General features: G+C 44.7%; 1 protein-coding gene across 1 annotated transcript in view; it reads right to left on the reverse strand.

Annotated features, from left to right (window-relative positions):
- Positions 1-20,202, reverse strand: part of ACADSB (acyl-CoA dehydrogenase short/branched chain) — a 38,758-nt gene that overhangs the window by 3,061 nt on the left and 15,495 nt on the right. The window contains exons 2-10 of the mRNA XM_062213946.1: positions 19,507-19,666; positions 15,831-15,931; positions 12,396-12,602; positions 11,740-11,910; positions 10,705-10,830; positions 8,919-9,011; positions 5,809-5,898; positions 2,351-2,488; positions 390-489 (exon numbers count right to left, since the gene is read on the reverse strand). Coding sequence (XP_062069930.1) covers positions 390-489; positions 2,351-2,488; positions 5,809-5,898; positions 8,919-9,011; positions 10,705-10,830; positions 11,740-11,910; positions 12,396-12,602; positions 15,831-15,931; positions 19,507-19,666 — 1,186 coding nt within the window. The remainder of the gene's footprint in view (positions 1-389; positions 490-2,350; positions 2,489-5,808; positions 5,899-8,918; positions 9,012-10,704; positions 10,831-11,739; positions 11,911-12,395; positions 12,603-15,830; positions 15,932-19,506; positions 19,667-20,202) is intronic.

Consider the following 20,202-nt stretch of genomic DNA (forward strand, 5'->3'; position numbering starts at 1 on the left):
CTGAGGTGGAGGAGCGCTGGACTGTGCAGCCGCGATTACACCTTAGCTCATGCAATTACAGTGAGGCTTCAAAGACAGCCTGGAACTACGGTCATCAGAAATAGTGTTAACGTTTCTAGTGAAAGAACTATTAACACCATGCATTTTGTTGGCAATTTGACTAAAACCTGTTAAGTCATTTTAAAAAGCAACCTGATGTCTACAAATATACATCTTTTTTTTAGGAAGAGGTAGAAAAACACCCAGCTACAAGAAATCAAGAGAGTTATATAGTGAAGAGATTAAAATTGCCTTTGCCTGGGGACCAGTAATGTAAATCAAGAAATACAATAGCCCACACACCTACAGAGGCAAACACCACAAAACAAAATCCAAAACAGCCTACTTACCAATCTTTGAATCTCGGAAGTATTTTTCCACAGGGTAATCTTTGGTGTAGCCCACTCCTCCCATCCACTCGATACATTTACTGGTGGTGAACCCTGCAATCTGCCAGAACAAAGCATCGCACAGATGACGCACTACAAACACTTCTGGGTGGTGTTTTTAGCAGCAAAGACTTCCTGTTACTGGCAACTGGAAGGACTGAAGTCATAAACTGGTCTTGTCTCTCCAGTCCCACTCTCCAGATCATTCCTCTAAGACATCCTCTGAATGCGCAGAACTGCTGCTTTTTCCTGAGAGCGTCAGAGGATTGGTCACACTCGTGCTTGCCAACAGGCCCCGGCAGGTCCAGCAGGTGTTTACAGAGGGCCTTCACTCTGCACGCTGTGCCAGCCCAACACACAGCGGTGGGGGTGGACTGTCACGGCCCTGTTGGTCCTGGCTGGTCTCTAGAGACAGACATTACACCAACAAGCACAGAAACCGAGAAACTGCGTGGGGCAAAGTTCAAGCTTGCTTGGACGCTGAGACTGGATGAATTAGAGGCCAACGTGGAGAGAGGCTCGAGGGGAGAATGGGCTTGTCAACCTCAGGGACCTGGGAGCCTAGGATCAGGGTGGACCTGGGAAGAGAGCGGAGGGGAAGAGGGGCCTTGCAGGACGGTCAGTTTGAACAGTGCGATGGCGCCTCAAAGATGTCCACATCCTCATCCCCAGGAACTGTGAGTATGTCCCCTACATGGTGACAGGGATGCTGCAGATGTAAGTTAAGGATCTTGGGAATGGGGAGAGAGCCCTGCATTACAGGGGGGTCTGATGTCATCGCAGGGTCTTTACAAGGAAAGGAGGGAAGGAGAGCCAGCCACGGGGGGCGATGTGAGCCTGGAGACAGGAAGCAGCTTAGAAGGATCTGCAGCGAAGATGGAGGAAGGGGCTGTGAGTGACAGCGGGTGAGCCATGTCCGGAAGGTGGACATGGAGTCTCCCCTGCCGACACCTTGACTTCATCCCAGCGAGACCTGCGTCAGACTTCTGACCTCCAGAAGTGAGAGGTTACAAAGCTGCACTGTTTTAGGCCACTCCACGTTGATAACTTGGGACAGCAGTGGTTGTAAACTGGTGTTAAATGTTGCCCATTCGCCATGAGAGGCCACAGAAAGGTGCAAAGCTGGAGTGTGACACAACCTCATGGACACTTGAGGAGGGAGAAACACGGGCTTGGAGCAACAGCTCCAAGAGACCAGGGAGGTGACTTTGGTCGAGAAATGCCACTGCTTGGCCCAGACAGGTGGCAGTGGGAAGGCAGGAGAAACAGAATTTCAAGAAATCTTTTGAGGACAGAATCCACAGGGACTGATGATGGAGTTGACGTGGGGGGCAAGGGAAAGACATGGAGGTTTCTGGCTGGTGCCTGGGGGGACAGGTCAGGCAGAAGTGGCTCGGATTCAGAAGGGAGGATGAGGTAGGAGATCAAATTTAGGGGCTGCAGAAGTTAACTGAGTATTTAACACTACGGAATGAGCAAGACGTACTACTGAGGCTAGGAAACAGCTGTCCGATGATTCGCTCAATTCTGTGGCCGAAGTCTCACGTGTTAAATAGACGATGCATATGCATGAGCAGAAAGTACAGAAGACACAGTCTTGTCTTGGTGTTCATATCATGAATTCTCGTCCATGGCATCCACTCTGGCACAGCTGGAAACCATGGGCAGGACACCCCCACTCGGAGGGAGGTCATCCGCTGACCTACGGCAGGAGGTCTGCCTGAACTGGGCTATGAGGAAAGCACCAAGACTCCACAGAATTAAACTGTGTCCCAATGGCAGCTACACTTCTTTTGCTTTTCTATTGTAGGAACTGGGAGTTCTGTGTCGTCTAACAGTCAACAGTCCTAAATGAAAGGTTAATAAGCTCTTATCTTTAAAAACAGAGGACAAGGCTGAAATACTATTTCTTCCCCCTTTACCTCGGATGCATAGTATTTGGCCATAGATGCTTCCTTTATGAATGGCCTTCCAGCTTCTAAAAGCCTGGCAGCGTTGTATGTTAGCAACCTTGCAGCTTCCAGCTGGGTGGCCACATGAGCCACTTGGTGTTGGAGCCCCTGTAATATCCAGACCCACGTTAGAGAATGAGGACAGCTGAACACACAACACATCCTCACAGTCTTGCCTGGATACGCAACACTGACAGATTCAAAATACACCCAAAGGACATTCACATGCATTTCTTTCAGTTTAAAACGTGCTATCTAAAATAAAATGATACTGTAAGTATTGTTAAATCTTCTCTTCTACAGAAAACTTTCAAAGTTCATAGAATTCTTTACAGTTGTCAAGATTTAAACATTCAGAAATTACCATAAAGTTAGGTTTAAGAACTTGACTGTTATATTTAATACTTATTTCCAATCTTTTGTGTGATCAAAATTGAGCTTAAACTAAATCCTAGGTCAGAAAAACTTTGAATATATATATTCTTTATTTGCTTGAATTAAGAAACTTCTAATTTTGCATACGGCCTCAGCACATTAGAAGTTGTTAGCCGCAAGGGAATGAAGGGACACTGGCAGCACCAATTTTCATCTTTCAAGTAACGTTCCTAACACGACTTCACCACAGTATCCACGAACAGGTATCAGTTCCTTTAAGGCTACAGAAAACAGAAAGGGAACTGCTTAAAGGCCACCCTAAAGAAATTACTACTATTCTGAAATTTTAAAGGGTGTTAAGCCCACATTCAATTCTTTCAAGGAAAGAAATGAGTGACTTAGTGAGCGAGTGATAATCTGAATCTGAATATATACATAGCTACAATTTCCTGAAAATACAGGCACAGATGGTTCTTACAGACTGAAATGTTTCTTCTTATCCAGTGCAGCCGCCCAGATATTCACTGGGCGTCCACCACATGCAAGCATTGCACTGAGCAATGGAGGCATCGCATCAACGCTGAGGTTAGAGCTCCTGGCTCTCATGATTTGTGTAGTCCAGCAAGAAGGACAAAGAATTCCATAAAGTGTGGTGGATGTTGAGACAGAAACCCTTAATTAAGGCAATTAATAATGCCAGGAATGGCCTTTCCCAAACCAACAGGAGGGTTAAGCTGGAGAAAATCAACACTGTTGGCAACCACGCTCCTGATGCTTCTCTGTCTGCGATATTTGATATGCACACAAAAAGACGATGCCGCCTATATGAGGGGTCTTCACAAAGTTCATGGAAAATGAGTACTATTAAAAAATGTGTAGATTTCAGACACTTTTTGTGCCCAAATAATCTTTTAATTCAAATTTTCATGAACTTTTTGAAGTGACCTTGTATGTACTTTGTGTGGTATGATAATAACTGAGCATTCTCAAACCCACGTACAGGGCCAGTATCTTCCCCTTCATGATTTCTGCTCTATGGCATCTTTTGAGGCAATGAAATTTGGTAGTCACACTTACCAATTCTTATCTTTATAGCTCTTTCTGTGTCTTCTTGCAAAATCCTTCCCTGCCATAAGTCAGGTCATAAAGATACTCTCCTAGGCGTTTTCTTAAAAGTTTTAAGGTTTTGCTTCCTACCCTGTCTCTTTACTACATCTGAAATCTAGTTTCTGTGTACGGTGTGAGGTAGGAATAGTTTTATTTTTTCCACATGGAAAGAGTATCCTTACTCAGTGATCTGCAATGCCACCTCCAACATCCGTCAACGTTGTATACAGGCATAGGCCTATGCATCAGCTTATGTGTCCATTTCTACATGCACATCACTGTTCTAGAAATGTTTTACGTCTTTTTAATCAGATTGATTGCTTCTGTCAAGTGCATCCAGATAAATTAACCCACAGTCACCACTCACCACTGGGTACAATGGGACTCAGACACGTGACTGTGGCCTGCTTCTTGCCCCACAAGAACTCACCCCAGCCGAGTACTGCTTCTCTGACTACTGCAGATGGAAGGCCAGGCAGTCCTGCTCAGTCAATCTCGACGCAATGAACAATTCAGAGAAATAAGATTGAACAGGCCTGGTCCCTACCCTCAAGGATCTTACAGTCCTGACACACGTAAAGCAAAAAATAAATCATTCCAATGAGATAAAGCAGCTAAAAAAACCCTACTAGCTTTAAGCACATAGTTAATGATGTTACTTTTTAAGATCCAGTTTCTAAGTTTTCCTTGAACCATCCAGACCAGGCTTCTCTGAAAACATCCATTATCATCGTACTATTACTAGACCTGATCTCTTCCCCCTCTTTACATGGGAACAGTTTTTCCTATGGACAGAGATCAAACCTGTCTTCTTTTTCCATCCCTTTTGTTAGAATCCAATTGGCAGGTGGCTCTGAGACATTACTCCAGTATAATGAAATGAAAATTAGACCAGGAGTCAAGACAAAAGTCTAATATTGGCCCCACACCAGCTGTCTGTCCTTGGGAGCTCACCTTCCACATGGCTCAGTCTTCTGTGTAGAGAACGGGGATACCACAGGCTGTGGCAGGTGCTGGGCAGACCCATGTGCTTGGTCCTTCTGGGTCTTAGAATGACTGCACCTGCTCATAGCCTGGTTTATCTCTATACACATGCAGTGTGAGTGAGTATACATGATGTCTGTCCATTGTTAAAAACCTGGAGACAACGCGGCCTGGTGAAGCTGGTAGCGTACTAGGAGCCCAGAGCTGCTTACAGGGAGGCTTGGCAATCATTTAACTGTCCTGGAATTTTAGGTGATACGGTGCAGGCTGTCCGAAAGGCTCAGTGTGCTGCTCCTCCAGGCTGTCCCCACTCTGGCAAGACCTCAGTGAGAACAGGAAGAATACCGTGGCTACAGGGAGTCCCCTGACTAGGGAGCTCTGAGAAGCCACTCCTTGGAACAGGCACCAGAGTCTGGGCCAAGAGTCTCGTCTGTGTTTACTGCAGCCACGTGTTATCTTCTACGAGATGTATGTGTCAGAGCTCCTCTGGGCGTCAGCACCTGGGCCTGGTCTGAACAGGGTCTCATGACAGATGTTACCATTCACTGGAGTTTTTAAGCCATGCTAAACACTTTCTACACATTTTAACTTAAAATAGAGTACACAGTCTTGTCCTTATTTGATAGATAAGCCTTAGAGAAGTAAGATAACTTGCCCACAAACTAAGAAGTGGGAGAATCAGGACTTAAACCCAAAAGTCTGACTCCAGACTTGCAACTTTTAGGTGACAACACTATGTTGCTCACAGAGACATCCCGAGTGACGCCACAGCCAGGCCTCAAGGACTATGGTTCTGCCCTTAGAAAAGACGAATGCTCACCAGTGCACTCCCTGAGGCCTAGTCCTCCTGCTCCTGCCCCCTCCCATTTATGAGGAAGTCCCTCTGTGGCTTTTGACACAGCTCTTCATTAACAGGAAGATGGAGAGCCCAGGCCAGTAGGAAGAGCCTGATAATCATATACCTGAAAATCAAAAAGTCTTTTGCCAAACTGCATCCTTTCTTTGATATACGGAATAGTGTAGTCAAAACATCCCTGGGCCAGTCCCAACATCTGTTAAAAAAAAAACAAAAAAAAAAACATTCTTATTCTATTACAAATTAATGCTTTCAGTCATCCCAGTTGAAATTCCTTTTTAAAACAAAACAAGACAAAAATTTAAGACTTATTTATTGATGACCACACTAGCTGGAGCTGGGCCAGGCTGAAGCCAGGATCCAGGAACCCCATCCTGGTCTCTCACATGAGTGGCAGGGCTCAAACTTTTGGCCCATCTTCTGCTGCTTTCCCAGGTGATTAGCAGGGCATGAGATGGGAAGTGGAGCAACTGGGGCTTGAACCAGCTCTCTGTTAAAGGATGCTGGGATAGCAGGCCGTGGCTTACCCTGCCCCAACACCGGCCCTATAAATTCCTTTTAAGCCAAACTGAGTCACTGGGCCAGGGAAAGAACTGGAGCTGCAAGGTGTGTGTTAATCACGCATCTTTACCAACAGTGTTTGCAGAACTGAACTTCCAGTACCGGGGGAGAAGTTTGAGTGACTTCATGCGCATGGCAGTACATTTCCTTCCAGCACTGAGGGAGCCATCCCGGGGTCCAGCGCTGAGGGAGCCACCCTGGGGTGCAGCACTGAAGGAGCCATCCCGGGGTCCAGCACTGAGGAGCCATCCCGGGGTGCAGTGCTGAGGAGCCATCCCGGGGTCCAGCACTGAGGGAGCCATCCCGGGGTCCAGCACTGAAGGAGCCATCCCGGGGTCCAGCGCTGAGGGTGCCACCCCGGGGTGCAGCACTGAGGGAGCCATCCCGGGGTGCGGGTCCAGCACTGAGGGAGCCATCCCGGGGTCCAGCACTGAAGGAGCCATCCCGGGGTCCAGCACTGAGGGAGCCATCCCGGGGTGCAGCACTGAGGGAGCCATCCCGGGGTCCAGCACTGAGGGAGCCATCCCGGGGTGCAGCACTGAGGGAGCCATCCCGGGGTGCAGCACTGAAGGAGCCATCCCGGGGTGCAGCGTTCACACAACCAGGCTGCTTACAGAGATCTCTTCCTTTAAGCTCTCGTTCTCCAGCTGTAGCGAGAGCCACACAAGTTTTGCTCAGCACTGGCCTCGCAGCTTGTATGGAAGTTCCCTGCAGTCTTGGCAGAAGTCAGACGTGGAAAGCACTTCCTAGCTGTCTGTTTTCCTGCCCACTTTGCGCCTGATTAGGACTCACAAGCCTTCAGCAGAAGAGGCACAGGAACATGACAGAGCAGGGATCCTGAGCCCTGGCTGCACGTCACAGTCGTCTGGGGAACTTAGTTAAAAAAAACCCCGATACTGAGGACTAACGATTATATCCCAGTCTCGGCCCACGTGCCGTCCTCTTCAAAACCCTTTAGGAGGAATAATGCACAGCTAGGATTGAGAACAACTGACAGTACCCAGCAAAAATGTGAATTTACAAGGACGCATCGGGACATGGTGACAATTTCAGCTGAACTGCCTCATTGCTAACCAATTTCCATATGTATTGAACAATTCAAACTCAGAAATGGTTTCTAAATTTCAGCATTAGGCAGCCATTAAATCACTATCTAATTATGTCAAACTGTGTAGGCTTTACAAAGAGGAGAAAAGTCAATAGGTAAAGCTTGGGGGGAAACGCCCGTGAGCTTATCAATATTTCATTAGCGTTCATTCACATTTTCTTTTAGCCTTTTATTTTTGACTCTCTGGAAAATAGAATCTGGTATTAAAAATTAAAGGGACAAAACCCCACAAACTCCAAAATGAAAGTGAGGCAGCAGGTTCAATGCACTTTGGGCTGAAAGATGGTGTCACTGTAGCCTCACGACTGAAGGCGGAAGCATGTAAACAGCGTCCTGTGTAGAAATTGTCAGCTGTCCACCAGAGCCTTTCCTAGCTCGGGAAGATGCTTCCAGAGGAGCTGAACTCTCCCCAGTGCAGAGTTTCCAGAACGATGCCTTCAGTTCCCGTTCTGCTACGCGCCTTTTCCTTTAAGAGGCTTCCACCGAGGCATAATAACTACCTGACCTTAACTTTTAATTAGGTTATAAGATAACTTGCGGTAATTAGATGGCAGCCTAGGCCTCGTGCTTTACGGCCGGAAGACCTATATTATTTATGTGTCTGGGAACTGCGAGATGCAGAACTGTAGTTTTGAATGCCAAAGTGACAAAGTTAAGTCACAGAAAAACTTTAAAAGGAAGAGATGAGCCGATTCTCTTTAGTCACCTATTGTCTAGTTTGCGGGAAACCTGGGTTAAGTTTAGAATCTAAGAATAGATAGCAGAGCGGCAGCAGCAGCAAAAAAGTCTAGAGTGAGAACCCAAAACTTAACTGTTCAATAGCTAATATATATGCAGTCTCTTCAAAGTCTAAAGGATGTGAATTCTTGAATTGTGGATACTCACTGATTAAAAACAAACAAATGCACTCTACAAAAATGACATTATTTATGGTAAAGCCAAAGATCTGATTCATTCTGTCAATCCAAAAAATAAGGCTATCACTTAATATAAAAATGTAATATGCATTTTAAGGGTATAAAATAGTTCTCATCTCATCCATCCATTTCATTGTGGTTATTTTATTTCAGGTGCCACACACACACACACACACACACAGGTGGCCAGAAAATCCCATGCAAAACATGAGTAAATACTTTATTATCTACAGATTAGAGACCTTTACGATATAGTAGAATATTACCTATTTTTGATTTAAGAATTTTCTTCCAGAATGAATTTCATGCTCTACAAAGCTGCTTTTAATAAAACGCCATATTTAAGTTACAACACATTTTCCAAGTCATCAGTCCCAAGTATTGGATGATACTCTAATGTTCTCAAAGCAGAAAAACTTACCGCCAAGCCTTGTTTGGTTTTCTAGACACTTACATAATTGATCAAAGTGGGATGGGAAAGAAATAATGGGAAGCCAATCTTTCACCTCGGGTAAGGGAAGGGTGCCATCTTGTGTTCACAAACTTCCAAATACTCCTTGGTCTTAGCGCATTTTTTTCCTTTTTCTATTTTAATTGACTCACATTATGGAGAGCAAACATTTGACTTACCTGTGCAGCAATTCCTATTCTACCTTCATTAAGAATCCCTATGGCGTACTTATAGCCATGTCCAACTTGTCCCAAGATATTAGTTTCTGGGACCTGCAAATACATAAGTACATTTACTTCTCAATTTGACACAGTTCACTTTGAGTATATGTTTTAAAATGCCCACTCAGTTTGTGTGGTATGTCACTCTATCACAAGACTCAAACTCCCATGAGACTCTGCTGACTCCTCTCATGTTTCCCCCGTCCAGAGCATCTTCCAGAGCCTAGCACAATCTATTGAATGAATGAATGAATGAGAATTTCCCAGATTCTTATGTGTATGCTTGAGTGTGAGATAACACATTAGGAACTACAAAAATATGCAAGTATCCGCAAAAGCAAGAGTAGTCATCCACACAATGATCAACTGTGTGTGTCTATGTCTGCACAAGAGTGAAACAGACTAAATACTTCTTTATAATAAAAAAAATTAACACTAGGAACAACACAAAATACAGTTAGTTTACAAGGTGGACAGTTAGGACGGGGCAGGGGAGACGGAAGACAGAGAAGGGAGAGGAGAAGGGAGGAGGATGGGTAGGAAGAATGACGTCTGTGCAGGCATCCTCCAGCCCCCACCGCCAGCCACACACAAGATCAAGCTCTGACAAGAGTGGTAGAAAGGAGCCGGCACCGTTGTGTAGCGGGTAAATCTGCCGCCTGCAGTGCTGGCATCCCATATGGGCGCCGGTTCAAGTCTGGCTGCTCCACTTCTTCTTCTTCTTCTTCTTCTTTTTTTTTTTTTTTTAAAGATTTTATGTATTTATTTGAGAGGTAGAGTTACAGACAGTGAGAGGGAGAGACAGAAAGGTCTTCCTTCTGTTGGTTCACTCCCCAAATGGCCGCTACAGCCAGGGCTGCACCGATCTGAAGCCAGGAGCCAGGTGCTTCTTCCTGGTCTCCCAAGTGGGTGAAGGGGCCCAAGGACTTGGGCCATCTTCTACTGCTCTCCCAGGCCACAGCACAGAGCTGGACTGGAAGAGGAGCAGTCGGGACTAGAACCAGCACCCATTTGGGATGCTGGCACTGCAGGCAGAGGATTAACCTACTGTACTACAGCACCAGCCCCCGGCTGCTCCACTTCTAATCCAGCTCTCTGCTACAGCCTGGGAAAGCAGCGGAAGATGGCTGCTGGGAGACCCGGAAGAAGCTCCTGGCTCCTGGCTTTGGATCAGCGCATCTCTGGCCACTGCGGCCATCTGGGAGTGAAACAGCGGATGGAAGATCTCTCTCTCTTCCTCTGTGTCTCTGCTTCCGCCTCTCTGTAACTCTGCCTTTCAAATAAATAATTTTTTTTAAAGAGTGGTAGAAAGGCCATCAGCACCTGTCCTACCTCGCAAAGCTCCAATGCCCAAACACAGGCTCTTAACTGCGGGGAGCCGCCGGCTGGTTTGCTGCGCTCGCTGAGCAATATCCCCATCTTGTGGCCTTTGGGATACTGACACCAGGCTTCCACCTGAAGAACTGCGCTTCAAAAGCACAAACTGGTTCAGAAGTATCTGAGTTATCCCATGTGATGGAAGTTAATTGTTGGTATTTGCTCCTGAGGCAGCGCTGGGCAGGAGGGCTCCCAGTCAGCCTAAACTCCTGTTCGAGTTGTGATGCCACCCAAGGGCACTCCCTGCTCATGAGTTTCGTAATACTCAAATCCTCTTAATAGTTGACACTTCTTTTGCATATCATCCATGGCTCCAAGCAAAGCTTAGTTCACATCAGTCTTCTACCGATAACACCAACACACCCACCTTGACATTTTCAAATGTTAATGGGCAGGTGGAAGAAGCCCTTAGCCCCAGTTTATTTTCTGGTTTTCCTATGTGAAAGCCTTCAGTGTCACGATCCACTAAGAAGGAGGTGATTCCTTTATATCCCTAAAAAGAAGATTTAAAATGTAATTACTTCCTATTTATTAAAACCTTTGCCTCCAGAGTCCCAATTAAAAAAAAAAAAAAACTAAAAATGAACTTTAATAGTAACTACTAAACACGTACATTATGAAACAAAAATGATTAGAGGACACTAGGCCCCAAGTCAAGAACTTGGCCCTTTTATTTTCTCATGAAGCATCCCAGGTATTAAGATTGCTGTCGTATTAAGGTGTTATATGATCTTGAGAATTCCATGTTTTTGAATTTAGTTTTACTAAGCACTTTAAATTTTTACAACTTAATTTAAATAAGTGTACATCAATGGAAAGACCAAAGATAAAATATATGCCCATTTTGCTACATGAGGGTGCTTCAAAAAGTATGCAGAAAAATGCAGTTAAAAGATAGCTACTTTGATGCAAAAATTTGAAATTCATGCATAACTTTTTTACAATCTGCATTTTCATTAACTTTTTAAAATGAATTTTCTGAAGGGCCCTTATATTCATGGATTTCAAAGTTTTTTTTTTGCACCAGAATAAAATTATAATTCCATCTTCCACAAATTTTTTGAAGTACCATCATGTGTCTATTTTACATCTGATTAAAATATTCTTTAAACCAGATGTTCTAAATAGATATTTAAATTCTTCTTTATTAAACAGAAAACTTGAACTTGCTACAAAATTAAAGATTAGCTTCCTAAATAACATATTAGTAAATAAGTAATAAATGGTCCTCCATGCAATTAACATGTGTGAACAATATTTATTTTAGGAGATTAATAAAAAGAGGGTGAAAAGATAGTTCAATTCCAGAACCAAGGAGAAGAAATAATTTAAGATGAAGTCCTAAAAAGGAAATGAAAGGAGGAAAAGAAAGAAAAAGGTGGATGTGAACAGGGAAACTTACGAGGGCAGGGTCCACATTGGCCATCACCAGGAAGAGGTCTGCATGTCCCGCATTGCTGATCCACATCTTGGACCCGTTGAGGACATAGTAATTTCCCTTCTTCTCAGCTGTGGTCTTCAAAGAAAACGAGTCACTGCCGGCTCCGGCCTCTGAAAGGCAGAAGCTTCCTAACTGCACACACGAGAAAACAGAAATCCAGATTAATACTTATATTCTGTATTATAAATATGGTAAAATAAACATTGGTAAATCACACCTTTAGCTATTCTTTAAAGCCCGTACTGATCAAAATAGAAATGGTATTCTGGCAGTATTTTCCAAAACACATTTATCTCAGACAAATTTAAAAACTTAAGAATGCGTACTTAAGTTTCTTTAAACTGATTCTAATAATTATAATAGAAAGGCTTCTCAAGTTAATGAAACCATCAACAAAGGTATTGGAAAACATAATTGGAACAAAAATGAAATAATTTTATTGTCTAATGGTTAGTCTCCACATCACCAAATGGTAGGTGACAGGCGACAGGCAGAGTGCATTCTTCTTAATTTATTGAGTTTTGCTTAATTAATGGAGCTGCATTGAGGTTTTGGATAGTAAAGTCTGCTTTGTAGCTACTTATATTGCAAACTTGGAAAACATCAGATCCACTCACTTTTTCCGTAATCAGCTTGGGAAAATAGGTGGCCTTTTGTTCTTCTGTCCCATGTTTTTTAATCAGCTTGTTAATGATCGTGTTCTGGATGTCACACACGATAGCCACAGAGGCATCAACTTTGGCCAACTCCTCAATCACTAGGACCGTGGAAAAAAATGAAGCTCCTGTTCCTCCATACTTTGCGTCCACTTCAATACCCATCAACTAGAGGAAGAAGGAAACACAGATTAAGAAAGCTACTTTTACAAGGAGAAATCTCTTAGAAGTTCAAAAATACAAATAAATTATAATCTTATGTTTTCCTATTTTCAAAATTTTGCATGTATATTTTAATTTTGTGTGGTTATTTTGCTATAAGTATCAAAAAAAGCCTATAATGGAAACTATAAATATTTGAAGAGGGTGAAATTACATGCTATTATTTGTTTTCTTTTGGATTCAAAGAAAGAAAATAAGAGTGGTAAACTGCTTCGAAGGGTAATTGAATGGGATGGAAAAAACACACACTATAAATATACTCTGCTGCCCTGCCTGCTGAGAATGCGGCCTGCCCGACACCGGGGATAGTGCTCTGGTTTTCCAGCATGGTCCCCTCAACACCGGCTTGCATGCAACGTGGAAGCTCTGTGTGGATGTCCAGTGTCATCTGGCACAATCAGGCTCTCCATCTTGAATTTTTCAGCTGGCATAGTCACTGGACGGGCATCTCTTTGGGCCATTTTACCGAGTCCAGGATTGTCAGTATGCATCCTTTGTGGCATTGACTACTGCCACACTAGAAAAGGCACAGTGAGGTACCTGAGCAACACGACTAAACGTTGGCCAAGACTCTTCAGCAACCCTGAGCAAGTTCAGTAGCTGCTGCACAGTCAGGCATGAAATCTCCACAGCACTGGAGCACAGACCTCTCCAGGCCTCCATGTCTAACTGTCTTCATGCCAGAAAATTTATGTACAAGGAACTCAGGACCCACAGCTGTTGGCAGTAAAAGGACAATGTGCCTCCTCCCTCCACACACTCTTGGAATCCTCACCACGTGGAAGCCAGTCGTGGATGTGGTATTCTAAGCTGAAGGAAAATGCAGCTAGTGTGATGGCAGAACCACAAAGTGGGAGGATCCAGCCAGTGAGACCAGAACTGATGCCCAGTGAGAAAGAACTGAAGGACGTGGGCTTGTCTGAAGACCAAGGACAGCTTGATAACTATCTGCTCTAACATCCTGAACACTAGGCGGAGCCACTGCTTCTCTAAAACAGTCATTGTTCTAGAGTCACTTGTATTAGCTGCTATGGCAGGTGACCAAAGAGTTGGGGTAATGGGGGCAGGGGGCTACTCTAAGCAAGAGCAGCTTATGGAGATGGGTAGCAGGTGCAGGCAGGAATCCCCTGCCAACAGCCCTGACTGCGAGAACTACTGCTTCCTGTCTTAGGAGATCACAAGTCTTCTCAGAGTCTATAGGGCCTGGAAACAACGACAGTGAAACGTGGCTGGGGAACGGACTCGAGTCTAAACTTACACACTGGACTTCTGTTTGATCCAATGTGGCTCCACAGAAGATTCCCCTTGCCCAACAGTTTCATCATCAAAAGAAAAAAAAAAAGTTGGGAAAATCACCTTATACATGGCATAAGAAAAGCTGGCCATCTTAGAATAGGAAGAAGTAAAATGATCTTAGAATAGGAAGAAGTAAAATGAGTGGCAGAGGTCATTTTTCAAACAGGATGACAGATGAATTGCAGCCAATGGTTCTGAATAACAGTCACCAGTTCCGGGGTGTCCTAAATATTTAAAACTAAAAGGAACAGATTTCTGGGATGTGCATCTGGAACGTGTGTGTGGGGGTCTGGGGGCAGTCTACATCTCAGATCCGAGTATAGGGCTAGATTTCCAGCTCCGCCCTCCTTCCAGCTCCGCCCTCCATTCCGGTTCCGCCCTCCGTTCCAGCTCCGCCCTCCATTCCGGCTCCACCCTCCATTCTAGCTCCACCCTCCATTCCGGCTCCGCCCTCCGTTCCAGCTCCGCCCTCCATTCTGGCTCCGCCCTCCGTTCCAGCTCCACCCTCCATTCCAGCTCCACCCTCCATTCCAGCTCCGCCCTCCGTTCCGGCTCCCTGTTGACCTGCACCCCGGGAGGCAGCAGTGACTGCTCAGGTTCTCCGGTCCCTGCCCCCACGTGGGAGCCTGGATGGAGTTCTGAGCTCCTGGCTTCGGCCCGGCCCTCCAGTGGCTGTGGCAGGCATTTGGGAAGTAAACCAGAAGACGGGAGACCTCTGTTTTTGTTTTGTCTCTCTGTCTTCCAAATAAGTAAATAAATATATTTTAAAATATTTATTTATTAATTTGAAATGCAGAGTTACAGAGAGGCAGAGGAAAGAGAGAGAGAGAGAGAGAGAGAGAGAGGTCTTCCATCCGCTGGTTCACTTCCCAAGTAGCTGCAACGGCTGGAGCTGGGCTGATCCAAAGCCAGGAGCCAGGAGCCATCTCCAAGTCTCCCACGTGGGTGCAGGGGCCCAAGGACCTGGGCTACCTTCTATTGCTTTCCCAGGCCACAGCAGAGAGCTGGAACAGAAGTGGCACAGCCAGGACTCAAACTGGCGCCCCTATGGGATGCTGGCACTGCAGGTGATGGCTTTACCTGCTACACCACAGCACCAGTCCCAATAAATAAATTTTAAATTAAAAAAAAAATCACTTCATACTTAAGGAGAAGAGAAAAATGAAAGTGAGCACAGTGACTTTACATCTTTCTCCTTGGTGGCCCCACACTGCTAGCCTCTTCTCCCACCCACAGGCAGGGTAGTTCTACTTTTTTCTATTTTATATGTTATACTTCCAGCACAAGACTACAGGACAGAAGAAGTTGGAAATCTGTTGCCCTGGTCAAAGTGGAATTTAGATTTCACCTCTGCTTCTAAGTTTACCAAATACCTAGAGATTCAGGAAGAGAAGAGACTGCACTGGAGTGTGTGATGTACAGCAGGTCCCTTTACAGCATTAGGGGCTGCGTGATTCCTCGTTGTGGTCGTCATCCCCTGCACCCCTTGCTGCTTCTCCACTGGAACTCAGCAGCATGCCCCCACTGCGCCCACCAAAATGTCTCCAGATGGTGCCACGTATCCCCTGGAGGGCCAAATGGCCCTGAGTGAGAACCACTGGTCTAGACATCCTACTCTCACTTCTAACCTTTTCTTTAAAAAAAAAAAAGATAAATAAAAGCCCAGTATTTCCAATTTCTAATATCATGTTAATTTAAAGAAAACTTTAAGTAAATAAATATTAACTAAGACCTCAACCTAAAAGAGAACACAGATAATTTTGACCAGGAAATGAAGAGTTCATTATGCTATCATTAAAGTCCCAAAATGTGTGTATGCATTTTAATATGGGATATATTTACAGAAGTTTGAAACTTGAAGAATTATGAAATACATACCCCTTGTTGAAATAATCCTTGTATTACTGAATTCTCCATTTTTGCATTTTCATCCATGCTGGAAACCAAAGGAGCAATCTGTTCTTCTGCAAATTTTTTAACTGCAGAAAAAAACGAATTAGTGATAAGGGTATTTTCAAGTGGCACTCATATTAATAAAGATTATAACGGTTCATTTATAGCATAGTTTGATGACAAAACTTTTACTTTTAAAATACATTAAGGGGCCGGCACGGTGGCACGGTAGGTTAATCCTCCGCCTGCGGCGGCGGCGGCATCCCATATGTGCGCCGGTTCTAGTCCCGGCTGCTCCTCTTCCGATCCAGCTCTCTGCTATGGCCTGGGAAAGCAGTAGAAGACGGCCCAGCTATTTGGGCCCCTGCACCCACGTGGGAGACTGGAAGAGGCTCCTGGCTCCTGGCTTCAGATCGGCGCAGCTTTGGCTGTTGCGTCCATTTGGGGAATGAACCAACGGACGGAAGACCTCTCTGTCTCTCCCTCTCACTGTCTATAATTCTATCTCTCAAATAAATAAAAATAAAATCTTTTTAAAAATACATTAAAATAGGGGCTAGCATTGTGGCACAGTGAGCTAAGCTGCCACTTGCAATGTCAACATCCCACATCAAAACACTGATTTGAGTCCCAGCTGCTCTGCTCTGATCCTGCTCCAGGCCACTGTGCTTGGGAAAGCAGTGGAAGATTGTCTAGGTGCCTGGGTCCCTGCCACCCACAGGAGAGACCTGGATAGAGCCATGGGTTCCTGGCTTTGGCCTGGCTCAGCCCTAGCCATTACAGCTATTTGGGGAGTGAACCAGTGGGTGGAAAATCTCTCTCTCACACCCTCATTCTTTAAAATATGTAAGTAACTCTTTTTTAAAAATTAAAATACACACTAGTACACTTATTCTTTTAAAACAGAATTTAAGTTATTTTTTATTACAGAAAGTATAGATTCCCCACCTCCCTTGATAATCTTTTAGGTCATTAAAAATGAATAATATATACATATGGTTCAAAAAATAAAAACAATGTAGAAAGCATAAAATGGAAAATGAAACCCTTGCTTCCTATACTGGCCCCAGTTTCTCTCCCTGAAGGTACCTAATTTTATTATGCATTTTTTCTGAAAATTTTCTTTGAAAATCAATGTCTACCTAAATAGACGCATACATTATATGTGTGCATGTATATATTTACACAAAGGAATCACCAAATACAGTTAACTGTGCCTTGTTTCTCCTCTCCTACTTCTCCTTGTACGCCAGCCGATCCTGTCTCACGCGGTCCCTTTAATACCAGCGCTGTCACACAGACGGTGTTTCTCCACCCTGGCACCGGGGACGTTTGGGGGCAGGTGTTTAAGGGGGCTGTTCTACACACCTAGCCTATTTAGCAGCATCCTTGGCCTCTACCTGCCAGATGCCAGCAGCACCCCCAGCCCCTGATTTGTGACAACCAAAAATGTCTTGCTACCAGTTGAAAACCATGTTTCCAAACCTTTTAGGTTTCATTTTTTATGCTTACGTCCTCCACACATCTGGAATTCACTGGCATGAAAATGCCTTGTTAACTTTACTGCCCTCATAACACCAAGTGCTGCGGTGGGCAGAGGAGACAACCAGGCTGAGCTGGAGTTCACCGTGTTCACCGCGTGTCGGCTTGCTCGTCCACATTCCCTCGTTTCTACACAAGTCTTCCCTCTGTCTACTCCTCCCTGCCCTCCCTTGTCCAGTGGGCAAACTTCCCTTCATGTTTCCAGGTTCAGCTTATGCACTGTGCTCTCTAGAAGCTTCTGCTGACTGTTTTCCTACCCTACTTCCTGCCACTCCTGGTAAATTTGAGGTGCTCTCTGCTCCACTCCCTAAATGCTCTCTACTTTTTTCAATGACATTTATCCTAGGGTCTTGAAATCTCTGTTTCACTTGACTGTCTTTGCCAGTGGACTTCAAGTCCTTTGAAAATCGTGGTGTGTTTCCTACCTAGCTTTGTTGCTTCTGTGGGCAGACAAGCTCGGTGCTAAATACACGAGTGATCAAGGGTGGAGAATCAAGGTACTGAACGCAAATTCTCTTGACTTATATACAACATTTGACCTCTTACCCTGTTTCTCCCCTACTATTTGAAACTCGCCTCCCTCAGTGATCATACTAGAAGCTGAGGGGAATAAAGAAAAAGAAATTTACTTACTGTGGCAGGCAGAATTCTAAGATGGTCTCCAGATTCCTAGCCCCGAGGTACACGTCGTGTCTTTGATTATTCAGACACAAACCTAAGTGCTACTGTGAAGAGTTTTACAGGTAACATTAAGGCCCCAAGTCAGCCGACCTGAAAACAGGCAGATGGCTGTGGTGGGCCTGGCCTCAATAGGTGAGCCCTTAGAAAGCGCGAGGCTTCTCCCGATGAGACAGATTTTAAGCATAAGAGGGAACTGATGTGAGGGAGTTACTGTTGACTTTGAACATGGAGGGTACCATGTGGCAGCAAAAAGAGGCCGTGAGAGGCTAAGAGCAACCCAGGCTGACAGCAGCTAAGACGCAATCAGACCTCAGGCCTATAGCTGTGAGGGACTGAATCCTAACACCACTGTGTGAGGACTCAGCTCCGGGTGGAAACACTGCCTGGCTGACACACTGAGGTCAGCCCCGTGAGACCCTGAACTCCTGGACTTCGAACCTACAGAACTGGGAACTACTAAATATTGTTTTAACCCACCAACTTTGTGTACTTTGTTACACAGCAAAAGAGAACTAGTACATTCACTACTCATAGGCCCTAGGAACCACAGTTCTGATATGGTGCCACAGAGTCTCAGGTATATCTGAATCACACACACACACACAAATCCATTCACATAAATAAATGAAGGTAAACTGATGAAAGGTATAATGGCAAACAATTTCTGCGTCTTGATTCAGACACCCAGTTCCCACCACAGGCATTTCACAGATAAAGGTACATCTTAAATTCCATTTAGAGCATGAAAACCCCACTATCTAAAAAAAGTGGAAAATACATGGACTTTTTTTTTTAAAGGTTTACTTATTTACTTGAAAGGCAGAGTTTATGGGGTGTCTGGAGGAAAAGGGAGGGAGACAGAGAGAGAGAGCGAGAGAGAGAGAGAGAGATCTTCCATCTGCTGATTCACTACCCATATGGCCACAATGGCCAGAGCTGGACTGGTCCAAAGCCAGGATCCAGGAGCTTCCTCTGGGTCCCTGACCATGGGGGCAGGGTTTCAAAGACTTGAGCTATCTTCTGCTGCTTGCTCAGGCACATTAGCAGGGAGCTGGATCAGAAGTGGAGCAGCCAGGACTCGAACTGGTGCCCATATGGGATGCCAGGGCAGCAGGTAGCAGATTTACTTGCTATGCCATGACACCTGCCCCATACATGCACTTCTAACTCTGCAAGTCTACATGAGAAACTGCTAACAAGATGGCTTCTGAAAAGTAGGGAGCCAGAGAACAGGAGTGGCAAAGACTTATCTTTTAACCACAGTCTTTTGTTCTGCTGCTGTTTTTAAAATCTTAGATATCTATTACTTTTTTTTCAAAAACTTTTTTTACACCAGAAGCCCCTCCATTGGCAACCTGAGCTGAGCAAACCTCCCGAATCATGTCAAAAGAGGTCCTATCGCCAGAGGATAACAGGATGAGGTGAGAAAGTCACACACCTGAGCTCCTGATCATCATTTCTTCTTCTGTAAATGTTTGCAGTGGAGCAAAGGGTAGTCCATTATGTGTCGTATCAAGCAGAGCTTCTGACTGGGAGGACTTGAGGACATGAGGCGGGATTTTCCAAGAAGACAGGCAACTTGGGAAGTTTCTTCTCAGCTGCGGGAACAGCCCATTCAAGAAGGAACACACATTAAGAGCAGAGAGTGTCAGTGGCGTTGGGAATGACTTCATAATCTGTCCTCACGCAGGCGGCCCTCAGTACCCACAGGTGCCCCGTCTGTGGACTCAGCCAATCACAGATCAAAAATAGTGGAAAAACAAAGAGTCTGCAGTGAACATTATTCCTGTCATTGTTCTCAGAACAGCAACCTCGCAGCATTTACATTGTGTTAGGATAAGTCTGAAGACCACTGAAAGTACCTAGTAGGATGTACATGGGTTAAACAAATAATATACCTTTTTACATCAGGGAATTGAGCATCTGTAAGCTTTGGTATTTGAGGGGGGTCAGGGAACCAGTCCCCCAAGGATACTGAGGGATGACCTAACACCAAAACTAGAGACCTTAACCTAGCACATTTAAACTCACTGCCTTTTGAACACAAATTAGTTTATATATATATATATATATATACACACACACACATATATATGTATATGTATATATACACACATATATATATGTATATATA

This window comes from Lepus europaeus, chromosome 17, assembly GCF_033115175.1.
Source record: "Lepus europaeus isolate LE1 chromosome 17, mLepTim1.pri, whole genome shotgun sequence".
NCBI classification, from domain to species: Eukaryota; Metazoa; Chordata; class Mammalia; order Lagomorpha; family Leporidae; genus Lepus; species Lepus europaeus.